Below are 22758 nucleotides of genomic sequence, written 5' to 3'. Positions count from 1 at the left end.
CTAGTTTTGATTGATGGAGTACTACTGGAATCTCTACAATTGGCCACTTAGTAAACAAAGGGAAAATACTAACATTTGCGGAATTGGGGGAGAAATATGAACTGGCCCAAGGGGAGGTCTTTCGGTATCTACAGGTTCGTCATGCCCTTAAAACAGCACTCTCCGACATAGCACATATTCCGGAGTCATCTCCTCTGGATGACCGATTGCTTTCGGAACCTATGCCAGAGAAAGCCGTCTCGTTAACATATAGGAAGTTATGTAACAACTTGCCGGACCAATTCCATACACTTCAAGAACGGTGGCAAGGCGATGTAGGGCAAATTGAAGATGACGATTGGCAGACGGCACAGATGTCCTCGCGAGAAGCTGCCATTCCTCTTAGGCTCCGTCTTATTCAACTGAAAATCCTGCACAGAGAATATCTTACTGGGGTCACCGTAGCAAACATAGGGAATAGACTAGATGCGCGTTGTCTCTGCAGATGCCATCAGGAGGCCACTTTTTACCACTCTATCTGGGAGTGCCCCTACATACGAACTCTATGGGAAAAGTCCACAAACCACAAGAGCACTAGGAAAGGAGATTATTTTAACACCACAACCGGTACTCCTAAATATATGGGAAGCTACAAACGTTACGGAGGTTGAGCACCAAATGACCACTCTGGGATACACATCAGTGAAACAAGAATTGCAATGAAGTGGGCAGTTGGAAGAGAATCATTCGCTGAAGAATTGGGCAAAGGATTTAGATAAGTGTATGATAGCAGAAAAAGAGTTGTTTAAATCTAGGGGTTGTCCCAAGAAATGGGATAAAAAAAAAGGAGCAAGTGGAATACTTACCGGGGGGATTTGTGTACCTCGCCTACCAAGGAGATGGAGATCAGACAGAATTTTGGAAACAATATTGTGAAATGACTGTTTTACTTTTGATTCCTTTAATATCCATGAATGATGTAACTGTACTGCAAAATATGCAACCAAAAGAATTGTGACTTATTTTTTTTTCTCAAATCAATAAAAGAGATCTTTTTTTAAAAATGACATTACAGTTATGCATTACCTCCAGAAACAGGGCCTTACTCTCTCGCCCTGTCAATACTGGCACAATGCCTATACATACATACATACATACATACATACATTGGGCACTCTGCAACCGCATTCACTTCCATTACGGAGTACCTTCCGGATTTGGACAATAACCTGGCCGACATGCTTAGCAGGACACATCAAGAAGTCCACAAATGGGATCTCCACCTGCAAATCCTACTCCACTACCTTCTGCGCTGGGGCATTCCACACATAGACCTATTCGCCATTCTCAAAAACTCAAAATACCTAAACTAAGCCTACATGTACCCACAGTGGGCAATGCACTATGTATGAACTGGTCACAGAACTTTGCTTACGTTTTTCTGCCTCTCTTACTTCTCCATTCATGGTCCGGAAGTTGCAGCAAACCTCTGACTCTTATCCTTGTAGCCCTCACCTAGGCCAAACAGCCCTGGTACTTGACACCCCAAGCGGTCAGTCAGCCCCCAAGAGAAGCTTCCCGAAAAGGCCAGACCTTGTCACCATGAGGCAACGCCAAATCAGACACCCAGACCCCAAATAGCTAAATCTGGTGCCAGAAGCCCTAGAGTTTGGTTACCTACGTCTCCCAGAATACATAGACATCCTACAAGAGCCCTGCAGGCTTATCTCACGAGCCTACTATGCAGCAAAGTGGAAAAGACGTCTCCATTATGGCATCCCCAAAATCTGGATCCCCCCCTGTGATCGAAGACATTAACAGATGTTTGCTTCACCTGCAAAAATCGGGTCTTGCCTACACTTCGTAAGGTTGTATTTAGCAGCCATAGCTGCTTACATGCATAACAGGGAACTTTCTCCCTTTTCGCATGCTAGTAGTTAAAGCAGTCATGGAGGGCCTCAAGAGAAGGCATCTTGCCCACAGGCCCCCCTGCACGCATCTGGAATTTCAGCATAGTCCTCACTAGAACTCAGGGGACCCTCTTTTAAACCTTTTCCCTTGTGCCCTCCATAGTACCTTTCCTGGAAGGTAGATTTTTTGTGTGGCCATCACATCCCTTAGTCTTATTAGTGAGTCGTAAGCCCTCACTACACAAGAACCCTTCAATCTGAAAGAGACCATTAGTTATAGATTCCTTACCCCCAGGCGTCAGACTGGATCCAGAGAATTTTTTCTGTAGCAGTACCCCTGTGAGTCGATAGGTGGCGTCGGTCGACTCCCCATCCGTCACCAGCGTCATGGTTGGCGGGATGACGTCGCGGTGTCTACTTAGATGCAGCACCTGCGCGCTTATGTCCGCTCTACGTCGTTCGAGGTCCTGTTGGAGAGGAAGATCTCAGGACTGGTCGCAGAGCCACCAACAATTGTCTTCGAAGTCTTCGCACTCATCGGATAAGTCGAAGCACACGAAGGCAAAGAAGCATCCATCGCTCTTCGCTGTCTCCTTGTCTATCGGCTAACGCGACCTGGGACTCAGAGTGTCGTCGCTCTCCGGTTCAGTCTTTGGAGCCTGCCTCTGCGATGGCACCACACTTCCCTCCCTTTCCCGGAGCGTCCCCTGCCCAACTTCGAGCTTTTTTACGAAGCGCTACATAGCTTCTTTGGGCAGCCCAACTCCTCCTGCGCGCCTCCAGCCCCTGCGGACTCGGCTGGGGGCCCTGGGCCTTCGATTCCAGCGCGGATCCAGCCCAGCATCTGGATCGGCACAGGTCGACCTTACGGTACCTTGCCCCTTGCCCGGTGCTGATTCTAGTGACAACGCCCTCGACGTCATATGTACCCCCAACTGGCGTCAACCCCAGCCTCACCACCGACTTGGACACGGTGCCGGACCGACATTGCTCAATGTCAGTACCGGCGCCGGAGGGTAATTTTGTACTGCTGTTCATCCCTGGCGTTTCCTAACACCCTGAGTGGCAACCAGAGGAGGGTGAGGAGGATTGGGAGGGGGTCTGTGGAACCTTAAGCTAGCCAGCTCGAGGAACCAGACTGGCGAGTGGAACTGGATGATACCAGTGGTCTGGATACCTCCCTAGATCTTGGCATGCTGCGCTGTTGTGTAGGGCGGCTGAGGCCTTGGGCCTGGAGCTCCCTATGGTGGCAGTCAGGACTAACCTCCTGACAGAGGTACTTTAGCTGGCAACGGCCTCTTCGGAGCCCCTGCTGCCTTTTAATAAAGCCCTCCCCGATGTACTCCTGGGCACTTGGTCCTTGGCACAGGGGCTCCTGTAGGCAGGATGATTGCCCGACACCACTGCCCGGCCCCAGGCCACCCACTTATCCCCTTCCAACACCCTACCCTCGAGCGCTTGGTGGTCCAAGTCTCCTCTCCTGAAGGCGCATTCCCTACTACTCCTCCAGATAGGGAATCCAAGATGCTGGACCACCTTGGGAAGAAGATATTGTCTGCTTAGCGCTGTAGTCTGTGAACATTGCATGCCTCTTGGGCCGCTATACCCATACAGTGTGGGATACGGTTGCGCAAGTGCTGGCACAGTGCCTGGAGGAGGCCTGGGTCGTTCTCACCCGCAAAATGGCAGAGAATCGAGAGGCATTTAAGTTCACCATTAGGTGTGGGATGGATACCGCCGACTCTCTGGGCAGAACGGTTTCCACATTGGTAGCCTTGAGGCGAATTGCCTGGTTGAGGACGTCCGGTTTTTCTGGGGATGTCCAACCCACACTTCTGGACATGCCATTGCCTGTTGGGTAACAATTGAGTAAGGGGTGGGTAACCCAATAAACCCTTGTGGGCTTGGGCAGTCGTATTGTTATAAGGAAGATGCCAACAAGGGATTTGTTTAGAGGTACTGATTTGCTGCAGTGAGACACAGCCTTTGTTATTAAGACTTGAAGAGCGATTGAATCAGATACTGCTCTACTTGGATTATTCAATAAGTCAACACTCTACGAAAGCTACCACACTAGCCCCATAGAGATTATGAAGTTACGTTGATTAATCTAGTTTTGTTCACCGAATGAATCAGGGAAGAACAATGGAAAGCAACACGAACAGATATTTTTCATGGAAAAAATTATTTATATTTTGTATTCAAAAGTAAGGGTACATAATCAAAAATCAGAAATGATTGCATACAAATCTTAGGTACGTGGAAACAGCAAAACAATCCATTTGTACAAAAGAAACAATCCAGTCTTTAGACAAATATATATAAAATTGACTCCTTTTAAAATAAAATAGAAAGTCAAGAAGTAGAATGAAGACTTGGATAGATGTGTCGACGTTTCGGTCTCACTGGTAGTATCCAAAGACCATCATCAGGACAAAAAGTTTTATGCAATATAGATGTCCCTTATAGTGAGTATAGGAAAAGCCTATAAATGTTGATGGCTGCAACTCAGCCTGGTGAAAAGTATTCACTGTCAGTGGGTCATGGCCTTAGGCGAACACCAGATCTCGCCTGTAGTATAATTCAAAATAGGCGATGTTCCTGTACTGAGTCTCAGGATTGAATAGTTCAAAGCAGTGAAGTGCCGGCGAAGGTTCCGTACACATTCGAAAGCGTATTTCAGCCTCTATCCCAGATTTCGGTGAGAATGACTGTGAGACTGCTGGACCTAATGGTCTTCTGCATCCTGCTGGTGGATCATGCCAGGTGGCATATATGGGTACTGCAGTGGGACCTTAAGTTCCAGTGGGCGCAATATCAGGGGAATCTTTCTGGTGTCCAGATCTCGAAGGGGACTGCACGTCAATTGCAGTGGTGGCTCACAAACCAGGATTGGGTCGGCAGTAGATCCCTCTCCCTTCCCCAACCAGAATTCACAGTAGTGATGGATGCGTCACGTCTGGGATGAGGCAGCCATCTGGGGGAGGCCTCGATCAGGTGTCTCTGGTCTCTGGACAGAACTCCAGGCAATCCGTCTTGCACTGAAGGCATATCCTTCCTTCTGTCCAAGGAAGAGTAATGCAGGTGTTAAAGGACAACACCACTACCATGTGGTACTGTAACAAACAAGGCAGGATGGGGTCGTGGATCCGACCTCAAGAGGCTCTTCGCCTATGGATATGGCTGGAACATCAGGACATATCTGCGGTGGTTCCACACCTGGCAGGTTTCCTGAACACCAAGCCGGATGAACTCAGCCGCCGGGTGCACGATGGATCACGAATGGCATCTTCACTCGAAGGTGGTGCAAGGTCTCTTTCGGCAGTGGGGAGAGCCTTGGTTAGATCTGTTTGCCACCGAAGAGAACGTGCAATGTCATCAGTTCTGCGCTTTGGAGTTTCCAAGGCGGCACTCGCTCTGCTACGATTTTCATCGCGAGTGGAATTGCAGCCTCCTGTACGCCTTCCCGCCTGTACCACTTCTACCCAGAGTGCAGAGAAGATCAAGCCCGACCAGGCCCAAGTCATTCTTGTGGCTCCGGACTGGGCACGAAACGTCTGGTACCCCGAGCTCTTGAGCATGGTCTCATCGATCCTCCAATCAGACTGCCTCTTCGGGAGGATCTTCTGTCGCAGTAGCTGGGGATGGTCCTCCACCCGAACCTGTCCAGCTCCACCTTCTTGCGTGGAGGTTGAGCGGCAACAGTTGACAGCTATTGACCTTCCTCCCAAAGTCTGTAACATCATCTTGGCAGCCAGTTGTCTGTCCACTTAAACGGTATACAACTGTAGATGGAACAAATTTGTGGCATGGTGCACAGCAAAGGTTGTGGATCCCCTTTCTGCCCCCCCTTCCGGAGGTTCTCCTCTTCATTCTATCTTTGGCCCAGCAGGACTCTTCTCTGGGCACTCTAAAAGGCTACTTTTCGGCCATATCTCCGATTGTAAATGAATTTCTAAAAGACATTACTCATCTCTTTCCTCCTTCACCTTTTTTAATACCCCAGTGTGACTTAAACCTTGTTCTTACTTACCTTTTGTGCTCCCTTCGAGCCACTACATAATTGTCCTTTTCTTACCTTGCAGACTGCTTGCCATCACCTCTGCTCGCAGGGTAAGTGAGCTTTAGGCTCTTTCCTCCAAGCATCCTTTTCTTGCAGTTCATCCGGACAAGGTGGTCCTTCGAACTAGACCCTCTTTTCTGCCCAAAGGGGTTACCGCTTTCCACATAGCTCAGGCCATCACAATGCCCACCTTCTTCCCGCCTCCGCACCTTTCCAAAGAGGAGGAGAGACTCCACCGTCTGGACCCTAAACGTGCGCTGTCCTCTACCTTGACCACACTAAAGATTTCCGGGTGGACGATCAACTCTTCGTGGGTTATGTGGGCGCCAAGAAAGGTCGGTCGTGCAGAAACATACCATCTCTCGATGGGTTGTCCTGTGCATTAGAAATCTGCTACTCATTGGCGATAAAAGGAACCTCCAGTAGGACTGCGTGCCCACTCTACCTGGGCGACGGCAGCCTCTACTGCTTTGGGATGTGGAGTTCAGTTGATTGAGATCTACCAGTCAGAAACGTGGGCATCCCTGCACACGTTCACCAAATATTATTGCCTGGATAGCCAAGTAAGGAGAGACTGCTTTTTTGGCTGTTCTGTTCTCCAGGACTTCCTGCTGTGAACTTAGTTCACAGACCCACCTCCAGGGTTGGCATTTCTGGTGTATCTATTCTAAGATGAGGAATCTGTAACTAATGGTCCCTTTCAAATGAACAAGTTACTTACCTTTGGTAATGATGTATCTGTAAGAGACATACTTTAGTTACAGATTCCTTACTGCCCCACCTGCCCCAACTTGTTCTTTAGGACTATAAAGATTGAACACTCCTGTCTAATGTAAAGTTCCTTCCCAAGGTGGTTTTCCCATTTCACTTCAGTCAAACCATAGAGCTTCCAGTATTTCTCCCCTCAGCCAGACTCAGTAGCGGAACAAGCCCTTCACACTCTAGACATCATACAGGTTCTCATAAACATGCGCATGGCCAAGCCCTTTCAAAAAGCTGACCAGTTGATCATAGCCTTTGCTAAAGCACACAAGGGCCAGCGGTTCTCCAAATCGGGCATTACGAGGTGGATAGTCCAGTGCATCCAAGCTTGCTATCATAAACCTAAAAGAGCTCTCTATGTTACCCCAAGGGTGCATACTACACAAAAGAAGGCAGCTACCATGGCGTTTTTGGCCAATGTTCCATTAGTGGACATATGAACATATGCAAAGCAGCAACTTAGTAAACCCTGCACATTTTCACTGCCTTATTGTTGGGTTATCTCAGCCAAATAGACAACAGGCAATAGTTGGCCAGACTGTCCTCAGATCACTATTTCAGACACATGCATCATGCAGTAGCCACCCCTTGTAGAGGGCACGTCTTTCCAGTCCATGCAGAGCATGTGTATCTACAGCAACACAGGCTACAAACAGAAAATGTTACTTACCCTGTAAACATAGGTTCGTAGTATGTAGTCCTGTAGATTTACATGCACCCATCCTACTCCTTGGAAGCATTAGGCTCGGATCACAGATCTCATCCTTTCCTAAATAACTTCCTTTACCAATGCACCCGTCTACTATACTTTCTTTAGTCACCACTCTATACTATTCTCACCTGCTGCACAAGAAAACAATATAGCATGGAGTCGGTGTCTCCACGCTGATAGCCAGCTAAGGGAGGAGTCACACTGCATCTTGGGACTCAAAGGAATTTCTTGGAAGAAAAGCAACTTGCAAATGTCCAAGCCCAATACGAGATGGCAGGGGTGTACAAAGCATGTGTCTACTGCACTACACACTACAAACAGATGCTTGCAGGGTAAGTAACAATTCCCTTTCACTCCATTCTTGTAGTAGGACGTACAACAGTGTAACGTTGAAGTCCTTGTTACTCAAAAGGGGTAAAATGTAATGTTAAATGTGTCAAAATATAATAAAATCATATTCCCTTACTCTAGGTGTATCATATTCCAATCAATCAAAGTAAGTTGACTTCTGGCTATGCTGCAGGTTTGTGTGGCAGCAGTAGCCGAAGATACATTGTAAAAACTGCATGCATCACCTACAAAGCTAACCATCATAACTCTGTGGACTGTGACATGGTCTCTGTTATATACAATTTCAGCTAATTAAACACTGGTGTACAAACAGTGTCACGTGTACTACTTTGAAGTATTTAGGCTAAATGAGCCTGTTTACTCCAAAGTTTTATACCACATTACTGCTAAAAAATGAATGTTCTTAAAATCAAGTTATTGACATTTGTTTTACAAGCAATTCAGACAATAAGTGAGCTCGCTTTGCAGTCAGGTTTTTGCTCAATTTGAAACCAACCATATAAGGGCACCTTGAATATGTAAACTAACTGTATATGAGTAATAACTGTTCTTTGAGGGCAATATTTTCAAACCCAGTATAAAGACGGACATATTGTTTGTATTTCATCATGTCTGCTGTTGCCAGAGATGATAGCCCTGTATAAAAACACAACTGCTTTAAAAACTAGCCTCATAGAAGCCATACATTTTGAAAAATACTTTTTCTGTATTCACTGTCCTGTGTTCTACCTTCACAAAACAGCGACAAGTATGCTTCTCCTTGTAATTAGGAAGTCTTTTTTAAAGGAAATGTTTTTTTTACAACTGGTGCACTTAGTGATCTCTTGCTAAACGTTGGTGTCTGTGACGGACAGTCATGCCTTTGAGAGTTAACATCCTTTATTAATGTCTTTATTATTGTATTTTTGAGGTTATGCATAGTGGCCACTTCAAAGTGGTTTTTTTGTGTTACTTTGATTCTACAATGGGTTAATTTCTAGTATGATATGATGCATACAATTTTGGAGGTTAATTAGATGTAATTTTGACAAAGTCAATTCACAGTGGCTAAAGCCAGAAATAAATTGGTGGTGGTAGAGTCACTGTGAATTAGTGGGGACAGTTGATAGTGTGATAAGAGCTTTCTTTGACTGCTAGCCCAGGGCATAACCATAACATCTAGGGATTATGCATATCCCACTACGGACTGGTGACTGAAGCACGGTGAGCTAGATTTAATTTTGCATAGGCCCTTTTTACCCCTTAGTGACCAGCTAAGATGTTTGGTCTGGGCACTTGTCGTAAGTTCTCGGCTGACATGTTGAGTGAATACAAGTAATCCCTCTGGTTAACTTGCTTCCTTAAAATATGATATCGTGGTCCACTGTGGCAACACTTTTAGATGTTGAGGTGTACAATATTCAAGCGGAGCATCTACCTTTCCACAGAAATCTGAAAACCGACCTGATTTGACTATAAAACTACTATCCTATGTCTTTCTCACTCTGCCTACCGAACCAATCCCAGCTCACACCTCTTGAGTGAATACAAGTAATCCCTCTGGTTAACTTGCTTCCTTAAAATATGATATCGTGGTCCACTGTGGCAACACTTTTAGATGTTGAGGTGTACAATATTCAAGCGGAGCATCTACCTTTCCACAGAAATCTGAAAACCGACCTGATTTGACTATAAAACTACTATCCTATGTCTTTCTCACTCTGCCTACCGAACCAATCCCAGCTCACACCTCCCCTCTTACTTCCCACGTCTGTATTCACTATACCTACTCCCCTGTACTTATCTTCATGTCCTAACTCTCGTCATTGCACTCCCTTCTTTTCTTCTTTCTTCCTGTTTCTCCTTTCTCTCTTAAACCTTTACACCAGTTATTATAGATTTAACTGCCCGCATCATCCTTCTGCTTTATCCTTCCCTATTTTTCATTTCTTTTACATTTCCTGTCACTCTGCCCCACATCCCTTTCATTTGCTTTTTCACAACTTGCTTTTCAGTCTTCCCCCTGCAGCCCTCTTTATCTGTCCGTATTCTATCAGTTTTAATACATTTTGTTTATTGTCGACTAGGGGTAATTAGTCTGCTATAGTTCTTAGTTTCTGGAGTTTTAATGTTCTCTTTAAGTAGCTCTTTTCATCTCCATTGTTGTTTAATTGTAAAGTGCGCGGACACCTACTAGGGTAAAACCCTAAAATAAATATATTCCTGTAGAAAAATTTTGTTTTAGAGATTAAATTAAAAAATCTTTTATGCAGACACATGCCCTCACGTTCACACATAGGCGTTTATTCTAACAGATTAAACAAATAGTAAAATGTCACTTGCTGAAGTATAAAAAGAATATGAAAATTAATATGTTTCTATTTATTTTTATTGTTTTCCTCTACTCTTAGATATTTACCATCCAGTTGTTGGGCAGTCTTCGGTCATCGATAAACAGTTTGTGAGACTCCAAGATCTCGTAGAGAAAGAAATAAATTATCAAGAAGAACTGCTAGAGGTTTTGGGAATGATGGATACACTGTTTGCATCCATGACAAGGAAAAAAGAGACTTCTGTGGCACTGCCTGAATCTAGTAACAATTCAATACCTGCTCTAGCAGAGCAGCAGACTCCTATGGATACTTGATTCTTCATCATACTTCTTATTTGAACAATTGTTAAAGTGGGCTCCTTCCAAGAACTACTTTTCTGAAACTGCTCCATCACAACATTTGTCTGGACAGACCACTTCTCTATGATATGATGTGAAATAAGACGTTTACTCATTAGTCATGGAAAGTTGAAACTTGAAGCAAAAAAAAAATATTTCCCAACCTAAATGGACCATGAGTACCAAAAACGATTTGAAAGGTTTTATGCAAAAGTTATTCTTTTTCAGAACTTTTAAAAGCATTTCTTACAAACTGGTACATTTTCATCTATTATAAATGTGAATTAACTGTTTGAAAACACAATTTTATATGAACATTCAATAGCTTCATCTGCCCTGTAGCAGTTGTTGTTACAGCAGACATTTTTACTTGTCCATTTGTGCAAGGTGGTTGATAAAGACAGTGGATTTACTAGATGGTTGTCTGCTGTTGCTTGCTAAAGGTTTATCTCCCAAACAAAAGAGAGAAAAAAGCTGATGTTTTACATAATGCTTTCACAAAAAAGTTATTTGTCACCAAGATGGTACATTGCAAACAAATGATGGACGGAATGCTGAATAAATCATACATTCAGCCCCAGTCAAGAGATCTGGGTTAAATCCCTAATTCTTTTGCTCACCATGCCACCCCAGTTTATCCCAGCCATAAGCAAATCAGTCTTGACCCTGTGCCTCATGGAAACAGTCCAGATCGAACTGCCAAGCCAGATCCTCCCTGGACTGGAAACAAGCATCCTGGAACCGGTTTCTGGGTATTACCCTTCATCAGCCAGGCTAGCTTGAATCCAGTGGCACAGTGAGCAAAGGACACACGTCAGTTCGGTCTGGACTGTTCCCATGGGGCACAGGGTCAAGACTGATTTGCATATGGCTGGGTCGAAACTGGAATGGCGTAGTGGGCAAAAGAACAATGGATTTAACCCAGATCTTTTGACTGGTGGAGAATGTTTGCATTATCAGCGTTCTGTCCATCATTTGTTTGCTGTAACTCTTCGCCCTAAGTGAGATCGGTATGCCCAGATGTGGGTCCCTTGCTCACTGTGCCACTGGATTCTAGCTAGCCTGGCTGAAGGAGGGTGACATACCCTAAACCGGTCCCAGAATGCTTGTTTCCGGTCCAGGGAGCAACTGGCCTGGCAGTTCGGTCTTGACTTTTCCCATGGGGCACATTGCCAAGACTGATATGCATATTGCTGGGTCCAAACTGGGGTGGCGTAGTGGGCAAAGGGGCGATGGATTTAACCCAGATCTTTTGACTGGGGGAGTATGTTTGCATTGTCAGCATTCCCTCCATCATTTGTTTGCTGTAACACCAAGATGGTACAGGCAATTATTTTGTGTAGGAGTTATTAATAACTGTTATTGATTGACAACTAACTACAAAAAGAGGATAATAACCTAAATTTCGAAATGACACTAGTCCCTTTCTCACATAAAATACAGTGAAAGTTTAAAAATAAAAGATGAGCACATAACAGTGGACTTAATTAAATATTTCACCTAGATTTCAAGATGTCTTCAAGGTGATAATTTATTGCACCGGTCTTTGCGGACCTTTGTTTTCACATGTGAAATATATTTCTTTCGTTGGGGTGGGTAGGGGGGATACTAGCTGCACATTAGGCTTCAGGAAAACCACACAACAAATGTCTATTCAGATCAATCCTTGTATGCTTTGCCAGTTTTATCTTTCCTCGCGAATGTCATCCATTTTATGAGATGTTCAGTGTTGGAAAAGGTGCAGTGGGTGAGCCTTACACATGTCTATTTTGGTTTTGAGGTGTTTTGATAGTGAATGTGTGTATATATGGAGCGGTAAGTACTGTCACATCCCAGCTCCTTGATGTTTTTTTCTGCCTAAAGTTACCACGTCTGTGAATTAGCCTATTTGTCTAGGTATTTATTGCTAAGTTCCTCAGAAGAATTTACTGGATCCTATTTAGGTTGCAGTGCTTCTGCTTAATGGAATATGTATAATGCTGATTCTAGGTCTCTAAATCTGATGCCAACGTGCTTGAGGTCTAATCATCCTGTACACTTAAGTGCGTGCCATTCTTTACCCAGGGCTCATAAAGACGCACTGCATTGTGGTTGGATCACTTCAGAATCTCCACCACATTTTTAACGTCATTGTTAGCAGGTCCATGTAAGTAAGAAATTAGTTACTTTGGTACATCCCCAATTCTCATAGGGTTGGTATCTTTCATATATCAGATGTTTGAATTGTTCCACATTATCGGTCTGGGAGTTTCCAGTAACGTTATACAGCAGTAAACTGTGTTAAACTGGCCATAGACCTCAACAACAGTTTCTTTTTAGTAGCACTTCCAAAGAGTTTTAAACAACCCAAACGTAATACAGTGAGGTGGAAGTGCTATGCTCTCTTACTCCCCAAATAGGCGTTCAGAGCTCCGCTTTAAGAATACAAGTGTAGTGTGAGGAATGGATAAGATACAAGTGAGCCTATGACCAGGGAGGAGGGAGAGTCACATATTAATATGAGGTACCTGCGCTGGGGAAATGGAGTTGCAGGTAAGTAAATCATTTCTTCTCCAGATCTGGATTTTTGCTATAATTCATCTGATTGAATCAAAATAGCAAGGAGTGCATTATTAAGAAATGAAGCGGCAAGCAAGCTCATCTCTATTAAGACAGGTTATGGAGGATTGCCTTTCCCACTGATGAATTGCCTGCTGTGTTCATGTCAAGGTTATAGTGTTTGCTGAAGGTGTGCCTGCTGTTCCACGTGACTGCATGGCAATATTTTGCATAGGCGCCCTGGCGTAGGGAGCAGCATTCATTACTGTGCTTCTGGTGGAATATACCCCTGTCCTGGAGTGGATTCTTCGACTTGTTGTGACAGAAAGACCATTCTTGGCTAGGTCAAGGAAGTATGTAAGAATTTGATCGGGGCTGCATGGAAACTGGATGGAAGCCTTTGTCTTTACACCATGCAAAGAAACAGCCTTGCCACTAAGTCTTTTTGGGTGCCAGTGCACATGCTTATGACAGGATGTTGCTGCAGTCTGTCAGAATGTCGAATTGGCTGAAATCTAGATGGTCCGTTACCAGGCTGCAAACTGAGTGACTTGAGGTCATGGTGGAGTGTATCTCTGTGTCTGGAGAAAAGCCTGGGGATGCATCTTAAGTGGTATTAGTGGATATGCAAAGAGCCTCAGGAGTTTCTTGTACTGTACCAGTACTCGTGTGACCACACCGGGGCAGTGAGGATCAGGGAAACAGAGATCAGCCTTTGCCTCCATCAGTACTCGGGGGAGGAAAAGGAAGGAAAGGCATATGAGAAGATGTTATACAATTCTATTGAAATACATTACCCTTAGTTCCTGGTTGCCAGAGCTATTTGCTCAATGCTACCATTTTTTGTTCTCATTGGTTGTGAACAGATCCAGTGTTGTCCGCCCCATTTGCAGGAAGATATAATCCATTTGGTATTTTGGAGCTCTAATTCATGGCAGTGTGATATAGCTCATGTAAGCAAATTTATCCGATCATTTTGGGATCCTGTTTTTAATTACAATAACACCTGGTTGGAGATGTCCCATGTAATTCGTACCTCTTTTGGCAGTGAATGGAAACTAGCTTCTTGCTGCGAAATGTAGTGCCTCAAAGTCATGTTATCTATCTTGATGAGACCTGCTGCTAGGTGAAGAACAATTATTGGCCTAGTCTTTCTGCCCCAGAGCTCCAAGATGTTGATGTGGAGCATTTTCTCTATGCCTGGCCAAAGGCCTATTGTTCGCTCCTGCATTTGGGCTCCCCAGCCCTCCATTAATGTGTCAGTCAGCACTATTCTGTCTGATGAAGGTGGGAATGGGAGGCACGTGTTTAGATTTCCTATCCTCCACCACAGCTTGACTATTCTTCCTACCTGGTTTATGTTGGCCCACCACTATACAAGTCTTCCCTTCATCCTTTTTACTATTTCAAACACTTTATTTTGGTCTAGGACCTTATAAGCAAGTAGATCGACATACAGTTTTACAACCCAGTACAATATGGAACATCACAACAATTTTTCCGAGCAACGTATCTACAAATTGGTAAACATTTGCAAATAATACAAACATTTTAAAGTGCTTGAAGAAGTGCATTTGTACAGCAATAGGGGGCTTACGATGAAAAAATCACTCTCTCCGGAGCACAACGAGCAGGACTGCAACGCGTGCAGATTGTTTCGATCAATTGTCTGGCTCACCCCATCTGCACAAGAGGTAATATCTCCTACTATCTCCACCAATGGCAGTCCATCACTACGGACCAGTGGGTTCTTTGCCTAGTACAATTTGGACACACACTAGAGTTTATCCAGAAACCACCTCCAACCCCTTCACAAATGTCCGCCCACAGGCATCTCAAAGCACTTCAGCAGGAGGTTGGACTCATGCTTCAAAAAGGAGCAATTGAAAAATCCTATTATCCAGCAGGGGCACAGGTTTCTATTCCCGTTTCTTCTTGGTCAGAAAGAAGTTAAAGCAGTGGATACTGAATTTGGACCTCCGAAACCTAAATGTATACTTGAGAAAGCAATCATTCCGAATGATAACATTGCAGGACGTGCAGAAGCTCCAAAATTGAACCGCATTTTACAACTTTAGACCTCCAGGATGCCTACTTCCACATTGCTATTTATCCAAAACACATAAAATACCTATGATTTGTGGTAGCCCGACAACACTACCAATTCGGAGTACTTCCCTTTGGCCTGAAGTCGGCTTGCAGGATTTTTACCTAGTGCCTGGCTCCAGTCGCAGCATTCCTCAGACAACAGCAACATCAAGTCTTTCCATATCTGGACGACTGTCTGATCAAGGCTCTGTCCGAGGTAGCACCAATAAATTCCACTAAAGCATGCACTACTCTTACGATCGACTTACAAAAATCCAATCAAATTCAGTCTAAAAAAAATTGTCTTCCAAGGAGCTCATTTAGACACCGTCTCTTTAAAGGTGAGTCCTGCGGAAGAACGTCAACAATGACTTCTCAATCTAGTAAATTCTATCAGAAGAAAAAAGTCTCTTTCAGTCCAACTTACAAATTCCTTTTGGGAATGATGTCGTCTTGCATACCACTGGTTCCTTTCTGCCTTCTCAAGATGCACCCAATTAAAGAAGAGCTGGACATGCAGTGGGTCCAATCAAGAGGATCCTTTGACGACATTATCAGCGTAACTCCACGCCTGGGGAAAACCCTAGGGTGGTGGATAGACAAGAACCATCTGTCAGTGGGGCTTTTCTTGCAACAAGTAGTTGAACCACTATTGGTTATGACGGATGCGTTCTTAGAGGGATGGGGAGCTTACCTCCAGGAACCCCCAGTAAGTGGCAGGTGGAATCAAACGCAATCCCACATAAACGTGCTGGAACTGAAAGCGGTGCATCTAGCCTTACAGGCATTTCTTCCCAGAATTCAAAATGAATCTGTTCTAGTTCAGATGGACAGTACCACTACGATGCACTATAAAAACAAGCAAGGTGGCACAAGTCTCGCCATCTCTCCAGAGAGGCTCAGGTCTTATGGGAATTATCCATAGCTCACGGAATCCACTTATGAGCTGAGCATGTCCCGGGTCATCAGAACATGATTGCAGACACTCTAAGCAGGTTGACAACATTGTGTCACGAATGGGAGATTCACTACCAAATGGTTGGGCCTGTTCGCAACTCCCCAGAACTGCAAATGCCTGTACTATGCAATTTGGTATCCCTAACAGGGGTCATGGGGGAATGCCTTTTTTTAAGTTTGAAAAGCTTTATTGAGTCGAAGAAAACAATGTAAAACATCAGTACAATAGCACAAATAAAGAGCAATAGGAATTAAAATAATTGTGGAGAATAATGTGCCAATAAACAAGAAAGGCCCCAAAAGGGGAAAACGCTATACAAAGAAAAAATGCTTTTATAACTTTTCATTTTGTGGGGAAGGAAGAGAGAAAGAAAGAGGGAAGAAAAGGGAAAATGGGGGAATGGAAGGGGAACAGCGATAGAAAAATATATGGTAAGAGAAATAAAGAGGTATGAAATACAGAGAAGTTCACAGTAATAATAATAACAGTAATACTAAATATAACAATAACATGAGATCAAGAGGCACTTTTAGATAAAAAGTCTGTTAAAGGGGACCAAAGTAAATCACGTTTTATCAAGAATGGAATAGAGGAAGCACATGCACAACTAGTCTATGATGATGGCAGAGCAAATTCCACCAAGCATTATAAACCACGTTTGTAGTGTCTTTCCAATTAGTTGTTATAATTTGAAAAGCGATAGCTATGCAAAGATCAATAAATTTACGAGTATGGAGTGGGACATCCCAAACTGGGGCCAAACCACCCAGGAATACAGAAGAAATAAGAAAGGAAACATTAGTAGATAAAATCTTATTAAGTGTAGACCAAATGTGGGACCACATAAGTTGGACCTTAGGACAAAGAAAAAACATGTGAACAAAGTCACCAGGAGTGCATGAACAGGACCAACACTTCTTAGTGTCTAACAATTTAAATTTAAACAAGTCACAGGGAGTATAAAATAATCTATTATAAAAAAATAAAGGGTTTGTGAGGTACTAGCGGAACGAGAGGTGGAATGAATAGAGTCCCAGGTAAGTGAGGGGAAAGTTTGATTGAGGTCCGATTCCCAGATAAGTTCAAGATTAGTTTTAGGCCTGTCAATAAGTGAGGGAGAAAGTAATTTATAAATAGCAGAGGCCTTAAGGGGAACCTGAAAGTTAGGTGGAGAGGCAAGGGGGGGAGGTGAAGAGGATGAAGGAGTGTTGTGTAGGATAACAGTGGATAGTTAGGGCAGAAGTTCATGAAAGTGTATGCAGTATTTGTTAGAGATACCGAAGGAGTCACGAAGTGCTGGAAAGGTTAAGGAATTGTCAGAAATAAGATGGCGGTAAGTGAGAATTCCTTTGTCAATCCATTCTTTCCAAAAGAGCGCACAATTGCGTAATTTAAGAGATTTATTATACCAAAGTGGGGTATTCATATGAAGAGTAGATGGTACAGAGAATGAACGAAAAAGGGCGAGTGTTAAAGCTTTGGAGTGTTTGAAAATAGGAGAAAGTAGCTTAGGAGGTGGTTGAGTGAGATTGGAGGCAATAAGGAAGGAGAAGGGGTGAAGTTGAGCCAATTCGAGAGAGCTTCAAGCCGTAGTAGGAGGAGACGAGGTATCAAGAAAAGGCCAAATTTGCAACCTGTTCGCAACTCCCCAGAACTGCAAATGCCTGTAGTATGCAATTTGGTATCCCTAACAGGGGTCATGGGGGAATGCCTTTTTGATTGCATGGTCCGGCATCATTGCCTACACCTTTCCTCCCATTCCTGTTCTCCCAAGAGTTCTGAGGAAGATGAGGACTGAACCATGCAAGTTGATACTTATCGCTCCGGCGTGGCCATCTCAGCACTGGTATACAGAACTGCTTCTGCTATCACAGGTTCCACACCTTCGACTTCCATTATTCCCCAATCTTCTGACCATGAAACAGGGCCTGATCCTTCACCCGGATCTCAAGAACCTGCATTTGTGGGCATGTCTCCTGAATACAATGAGTTCCAACACCTGAATATTTCTAGTGAGTATAGAGATGTACTAGCCAAGGTGTGGGTGGTGAGTACCAACAAGACTTTCCGCCTCAAATGGAAGCGCTTCTGCATCTGGTCTCATCAAGAGAGCATACACCCACTGTCCTCCTCTCAGGAGCAAGTCTTACCTTACCTCTTGCCTCTTACAACTAGCAAAATTGGATTTAGCACATAGTTCGATAAAGATATATTTAGTGGCCATTTCCCAATATAGAAGATCACCTTCCTCTCCACCTCTGTGGTCCTCTAGAGTTATAAGATAGTTCCTCAAAGGGCTGTTTCGGATGTTTCCTCAGGTAAGGCTTCCAAAGAGGAATTTTTGTATTCATGATTTCTATTAATGTCATCTCGTACATTATTTGATGACTGCTTGCAAGTCTTACTGATACATATTTTGGTTAAAGACTATTGTAAATGTGCTACCAACTGCTTACTATTATGATTCAAGCATGTGAATCTATGAAAGTCCGAATACTGGAGTAAGAAATAAGTTACTTGCCAGTAACTATAGTTCTCCAGTATTGGTAGTTTTCATAGATTCACATGTGACGACCCACCCTCCTCCCCAGGGGAGTCTCACCTCGTTTTTATGGGCATAATTGTGGTAGCACTTGTGCTCTGAAATCTGAGGTGCTGATCTTCTCTCTGGAGGGTTCTAGAGGGTGACTGATGCTGATTGGTTGAGGCAGAACTTTGGTGGTACTTTAATAATGACCATGATAGGCTAATAAACTGAGAGGCCTAGGACTTTCTAGTCAATACCTATCGGTGTACTATTACTTATGCTAAGTCAATTACTACTATTTTAAATACCAGGTACTCCCATCATGATGACGGGGAATGATACAAGCATGTGAATCTATGAAAGCTTCCAATACTGGAGAACTATAGGTTCGAGGCATGTGGGCTGCTGAATTCATATCTGTGCATAGTCCGCCACCTAGTGTTGGGTCCGGATGATTGCACATTGTTGTCCTGGAAGAGTCTTCGAAGTATCATGAGATAGGTGGCTCCTCCCCTGGACTACAGTGCGCATGGGCATCGCCTCCATCCCCAGATTGTTTTTTTCCGCCATTGGGTTCGGATGTGTTTCGGTTCCCTCTGTCGGAACCGATAGTTGTTCTACTTTATACTCGAGACCAAAAGGTCTTTAGGCTGGGCGTCGGTATAGTTGCGTACGGTTTTCTTTCTGACTCTCAGCTCCGATCTCTTACTGCCCTTCCACGTGCTTTCGACGCGGACGGGCCTACACTACACCCTTTGCTATGGAGCGGACTCCGTTCAAAAAGTGTCCGCTGTGTCACTCTAAATATTCGCACCTCGACGTGCACCCTGTGTGCAATACCTGCTTGTCACCGGATCACCGCGAGGACACCTGTATGGCGTGTTCGAAATTCCGAAGCAAGAAGACTTTAAAGATCCGCCGGGCCAATCGGCTCCAGGCTCAGTTGTCTGCTTCGGCACCCCCACCAGATGACATTTTCCAGGAATCTAACGAGGGAGAAGACGACGTGCGAGGGTCGGACTCTGGGCCCGCGTCCGAGGAGGAGACCTACGACGCGGGTGAGGAGGACTATAACGAAGTCTCCGACGAGGTAGGGGACGACGACCAGGCTTGTGCCACGATGGGAGATAGCTCGGAGGAGGAGCATCTCCATACAGACTCAGGGGTTATTCCCCTTCATGCGGCCCGGGTCGAGGGATCGCCTTCGGGCCTTACCCAAGATCTAACTATGAGTCCTACGTCCCCGCCTACGGGCCCGGTCACGGACATTTCTAAGCCATCACTTATGTTGAAGAAAACGAAAGTGAAGCCAACGGGTCACGCACCCTCGGATGCGAAACCGAAACTGAAAGTTGCGCTGGTGAAGAAGGTTCTGGAGGCGTCAACTTCCAAGAAAACCAATATGGCCGACTTGAAGAGCCACGCCAAAATGGCCGACCCGAAGCCCTCTGGGTCGGCGCCGAAGGCGAAGGCCCCCGACGCGGCTGCGTCGGCGCCGAAGGGGGTCATGGACCCGAAGACGGTTCCGAGGAAACGTCAGGCCGACGACGCGCCTAGACATGGGGCGTCGGGGCCGAAGAAGAAGTCTACCGGTGATCAGGCTCTCGAAGATGAGGGGTCGCTCGAGCCGGTTCAGCCCTCGGCAGCCTTTACGAAAAAAGTGGGGGACTCCTTACAGCGGATCCGGAAGTCCACTGAGGTTCCTGCTCAGGACACCGTAGCGCCTACGCTCACGCCTAAGCCTACTAAAGAGCAGACGCCCATTCGTTTTACCCTTCCACCCAAGTCGGCGCCGAAGGCCTTCGCGCCGAAACAGGGCGGGCACGCAAAGGAGGTATTGACGCCGAAAGCTGCCTTGGTGGTGTCGAAGCTTCGGCTCCAACCGCTTGCGGTGGAGGAACGTCGTGAGGTGATCATCGACGCCAACACCGGAAAATTGTCGCTCCTCAAACGAAAGATTACGTCGGAGCCGGCCTTGGAACCTTTTAAGATTCCGCTCAAGAACAAGAAGTACTCTGCGGACTCTTCGGCTCTGATGGAACCTGTGTCCCCACAGGCCTTGGAACACTCGCCGACGCATTCCCCCGCGCCTGATGCGGACGAGGAAGATGCCGAGTACACCTATCCTGCGTACTCGGATCCGGAAGAGGAGCATGTGCCCTGGGCCGCAGGAGGCGACGCAGAAGACCCGCAGTCGGGTCAGGACACTCAACTTTTCGCCGCCAAGACGTCCCCGACAGAGGACTCGGCGGCCTTCAATGCCTTAATAGAGAGAGCTGCAGCGAACCATGACGTCGAACTGCACTCGGACCCCGTGGATGCGGACTTCTTATTCGACACCTTCTCGGTAGCCGAAAAGCAAGTCAAGACACTACCGATGCTTAAAGGGGTGCTGAAACATGCACAGGAGGTTTTCAAGGAGCCCACCCGGGCGCGGGTGGTCAACCCTCGCATCGACAGGAAATATAAAGCGGCGCCCACGGATCCCACGTATATTAAGGGACACTTGCCATTGGACTCCCTGGTGGTTTCCAACGCTCGGAAGAGGGCGAATTCGCAGACTACTGGTGACGCTCCTCCCCCATCAGGCAAACGCATTGCTGCACAGGCAGCTAACATCTGGAGGATCTCTAACACCCAAGCCCTGCTTGCACGTTATGATAGGGCCCATTATGACACATTAGAGGCCATTCTGCTACACTTGCCTGACCAATACAAGGAGGCGGGAGAGATGCTCATTCAGGAGGGTAAACTCATTACAAATGCATCCATCAAATGTGCCCTAGATGTGGCAGACACTGCCTCCAGGGCTATCAATACAAGTGTGTTACTTAGACGCCATGCCTGGCTTCGAATCTCGGGTTTCAAACCCGACATCCAAACCACGATATTGAGTCAAACAGTGAATCCTGACCATCTGTTTGGCCCTGAGGTGGATGCCTCCCTAGAAAAGATGAAAAAAGATACCGAAACTGCCAAATCTATGGGGGCTTTACAAAGTCAGCAGTTTCGGGGTGGTTCCTTTCGCCGCTCCAATTCAAGAGGCACCTCAAGGGGACAGGCATCCCAGTCCACACAATACTACAAGGGTAACACCCAGCCCTCGTATAACAACAACAAGGGCAGGGGTGGCTACAGAGGCAATAATATCAAAGGCAGGGGATGTGGAAACAATGGCTCCAGGTCCACCACCACCAACAAGCAGTGACGTCTTGTCACTGCCCCCCGATCACACGACACCTGTCGGGGGGAGACTCCAGCAGTTCCTGCCGGCGTGGAGGTCCATCACCACGGACAGGTGGGTGAGGTCTCTTATCCAGTACGGGTACTGTCTAGAACTTACGTCCATTCCACCGGACATACCGCCAAGAAGCCGTGCTATGTCCGGCGAGCACTTGACCTTGTTGCAGCAAGAAGTTCTAGTCATGCTGCAAAAAGGGGCGATAGAGCTCGTTCCATTGCAAGAGCGGGGAACAGGGGTTTACTCCCTGTATTTTTTGATCCCCAAAAAGGACGGATCACTCAGACCGATCCTGGACCTCAGGCCCCTGAACTGGTACATCAACTCGGAGCACTTCCATATGCTCACATTGCAGCAGGTGCTTCCCCTGCTTCAACAGGGGGACTTTCTGGCTACGCTGGATCTGAAGGATGCCTATTTTCATATTCCCCTGCATCCTTCCCACCGAAAGTATCTCAGATTCACGATCTTAGACCAGCATTACCAGTTCAGAGTCCTGCCGTTCGGGGTCACCACGGCACCAAGAGTATTTACGAAATGTCTAGCGACTGTGGCGGCGCATCTCCGTCGCCAGCACGTCCACGTCTTTCCATACCTGGACGACTGGCTCATTCAAGCAAAGACGGAACAGCAGTGCGTAGACCACGTGTCACGCACCATTCACCTCCTGCACGATCTGGGATTCTCTCTGAACTACCCAAAGTCCCATCTCCAGCCCGCCCACGTGCGACAGTATCTGGGCGCGACAATCGACACTCTGGCAGCCACTGCGCAGCCGAATTCAGTGAGAATCGCCAGTATCCAGGCGCTGATCCAACGATTCAGACCCCAACACTCGCTTCCAGCGAAGGTGTTCATGCAGTTGATAGGCATGATGGCCTCCTGCATCACCATTGTCCCGCACGCGAGACTACATATGCGTCCGCTTCAGGAGTGCCTAGCACGTCAGTGGACTCAGGCTCATGGGCAACTGACAGAC

At 45.9% G+C, this 22758-nt stretch overlaps 1 protein-coding gene across 3 annotated transcripts in view; it reads left to right on the top strand.

The window, feature by feature from the left end:
• Window positions 1-10842, top strand: part of UTP15 (UTP15 small subunit processome component) — a 226069-nt gene extending 215227 nt beyond the window's left edge. For all 3 annotated transcript variants that reach the window (XM_086960791.1, XM_086960792.1, XM_086960790.1), the window contains exon 13: window positions 10168-10842. In XM_086960791.1, coding sequence (XP_086816917.1) covers window positions 10168-10403 — 236 coding nt within the window. In that variant the 3' untranslated portion in view covers window positions 10404-10842. The remainder of the gene's footprint in view (window positions 1-10167) is intronic.
• The last annotated feature ends 11916 nt before the right edge of the window (window positions 10843-22758 follow it).

The sequence above is a fragment of the Lissotriton vulgaris genome, chromosome 3_1, assembly GCF_964263255.1.
Source record: "Lissotriton vulgaris chromosome 3_1, aLisVul1.2, whole genome shotgun sequence".
In the NCBI taxonomy this organism is placed as follows: Eukaryota; Metazoa; Chordata; class Amphibia; order Caudata; family Salamandridae; genus Lissotriton; species Lissotriton vulgaris.
Note: the sequence above shows the minus strand (reverse complement) of the source record. Positions and strands in the feature narration are given on the sequence as shown.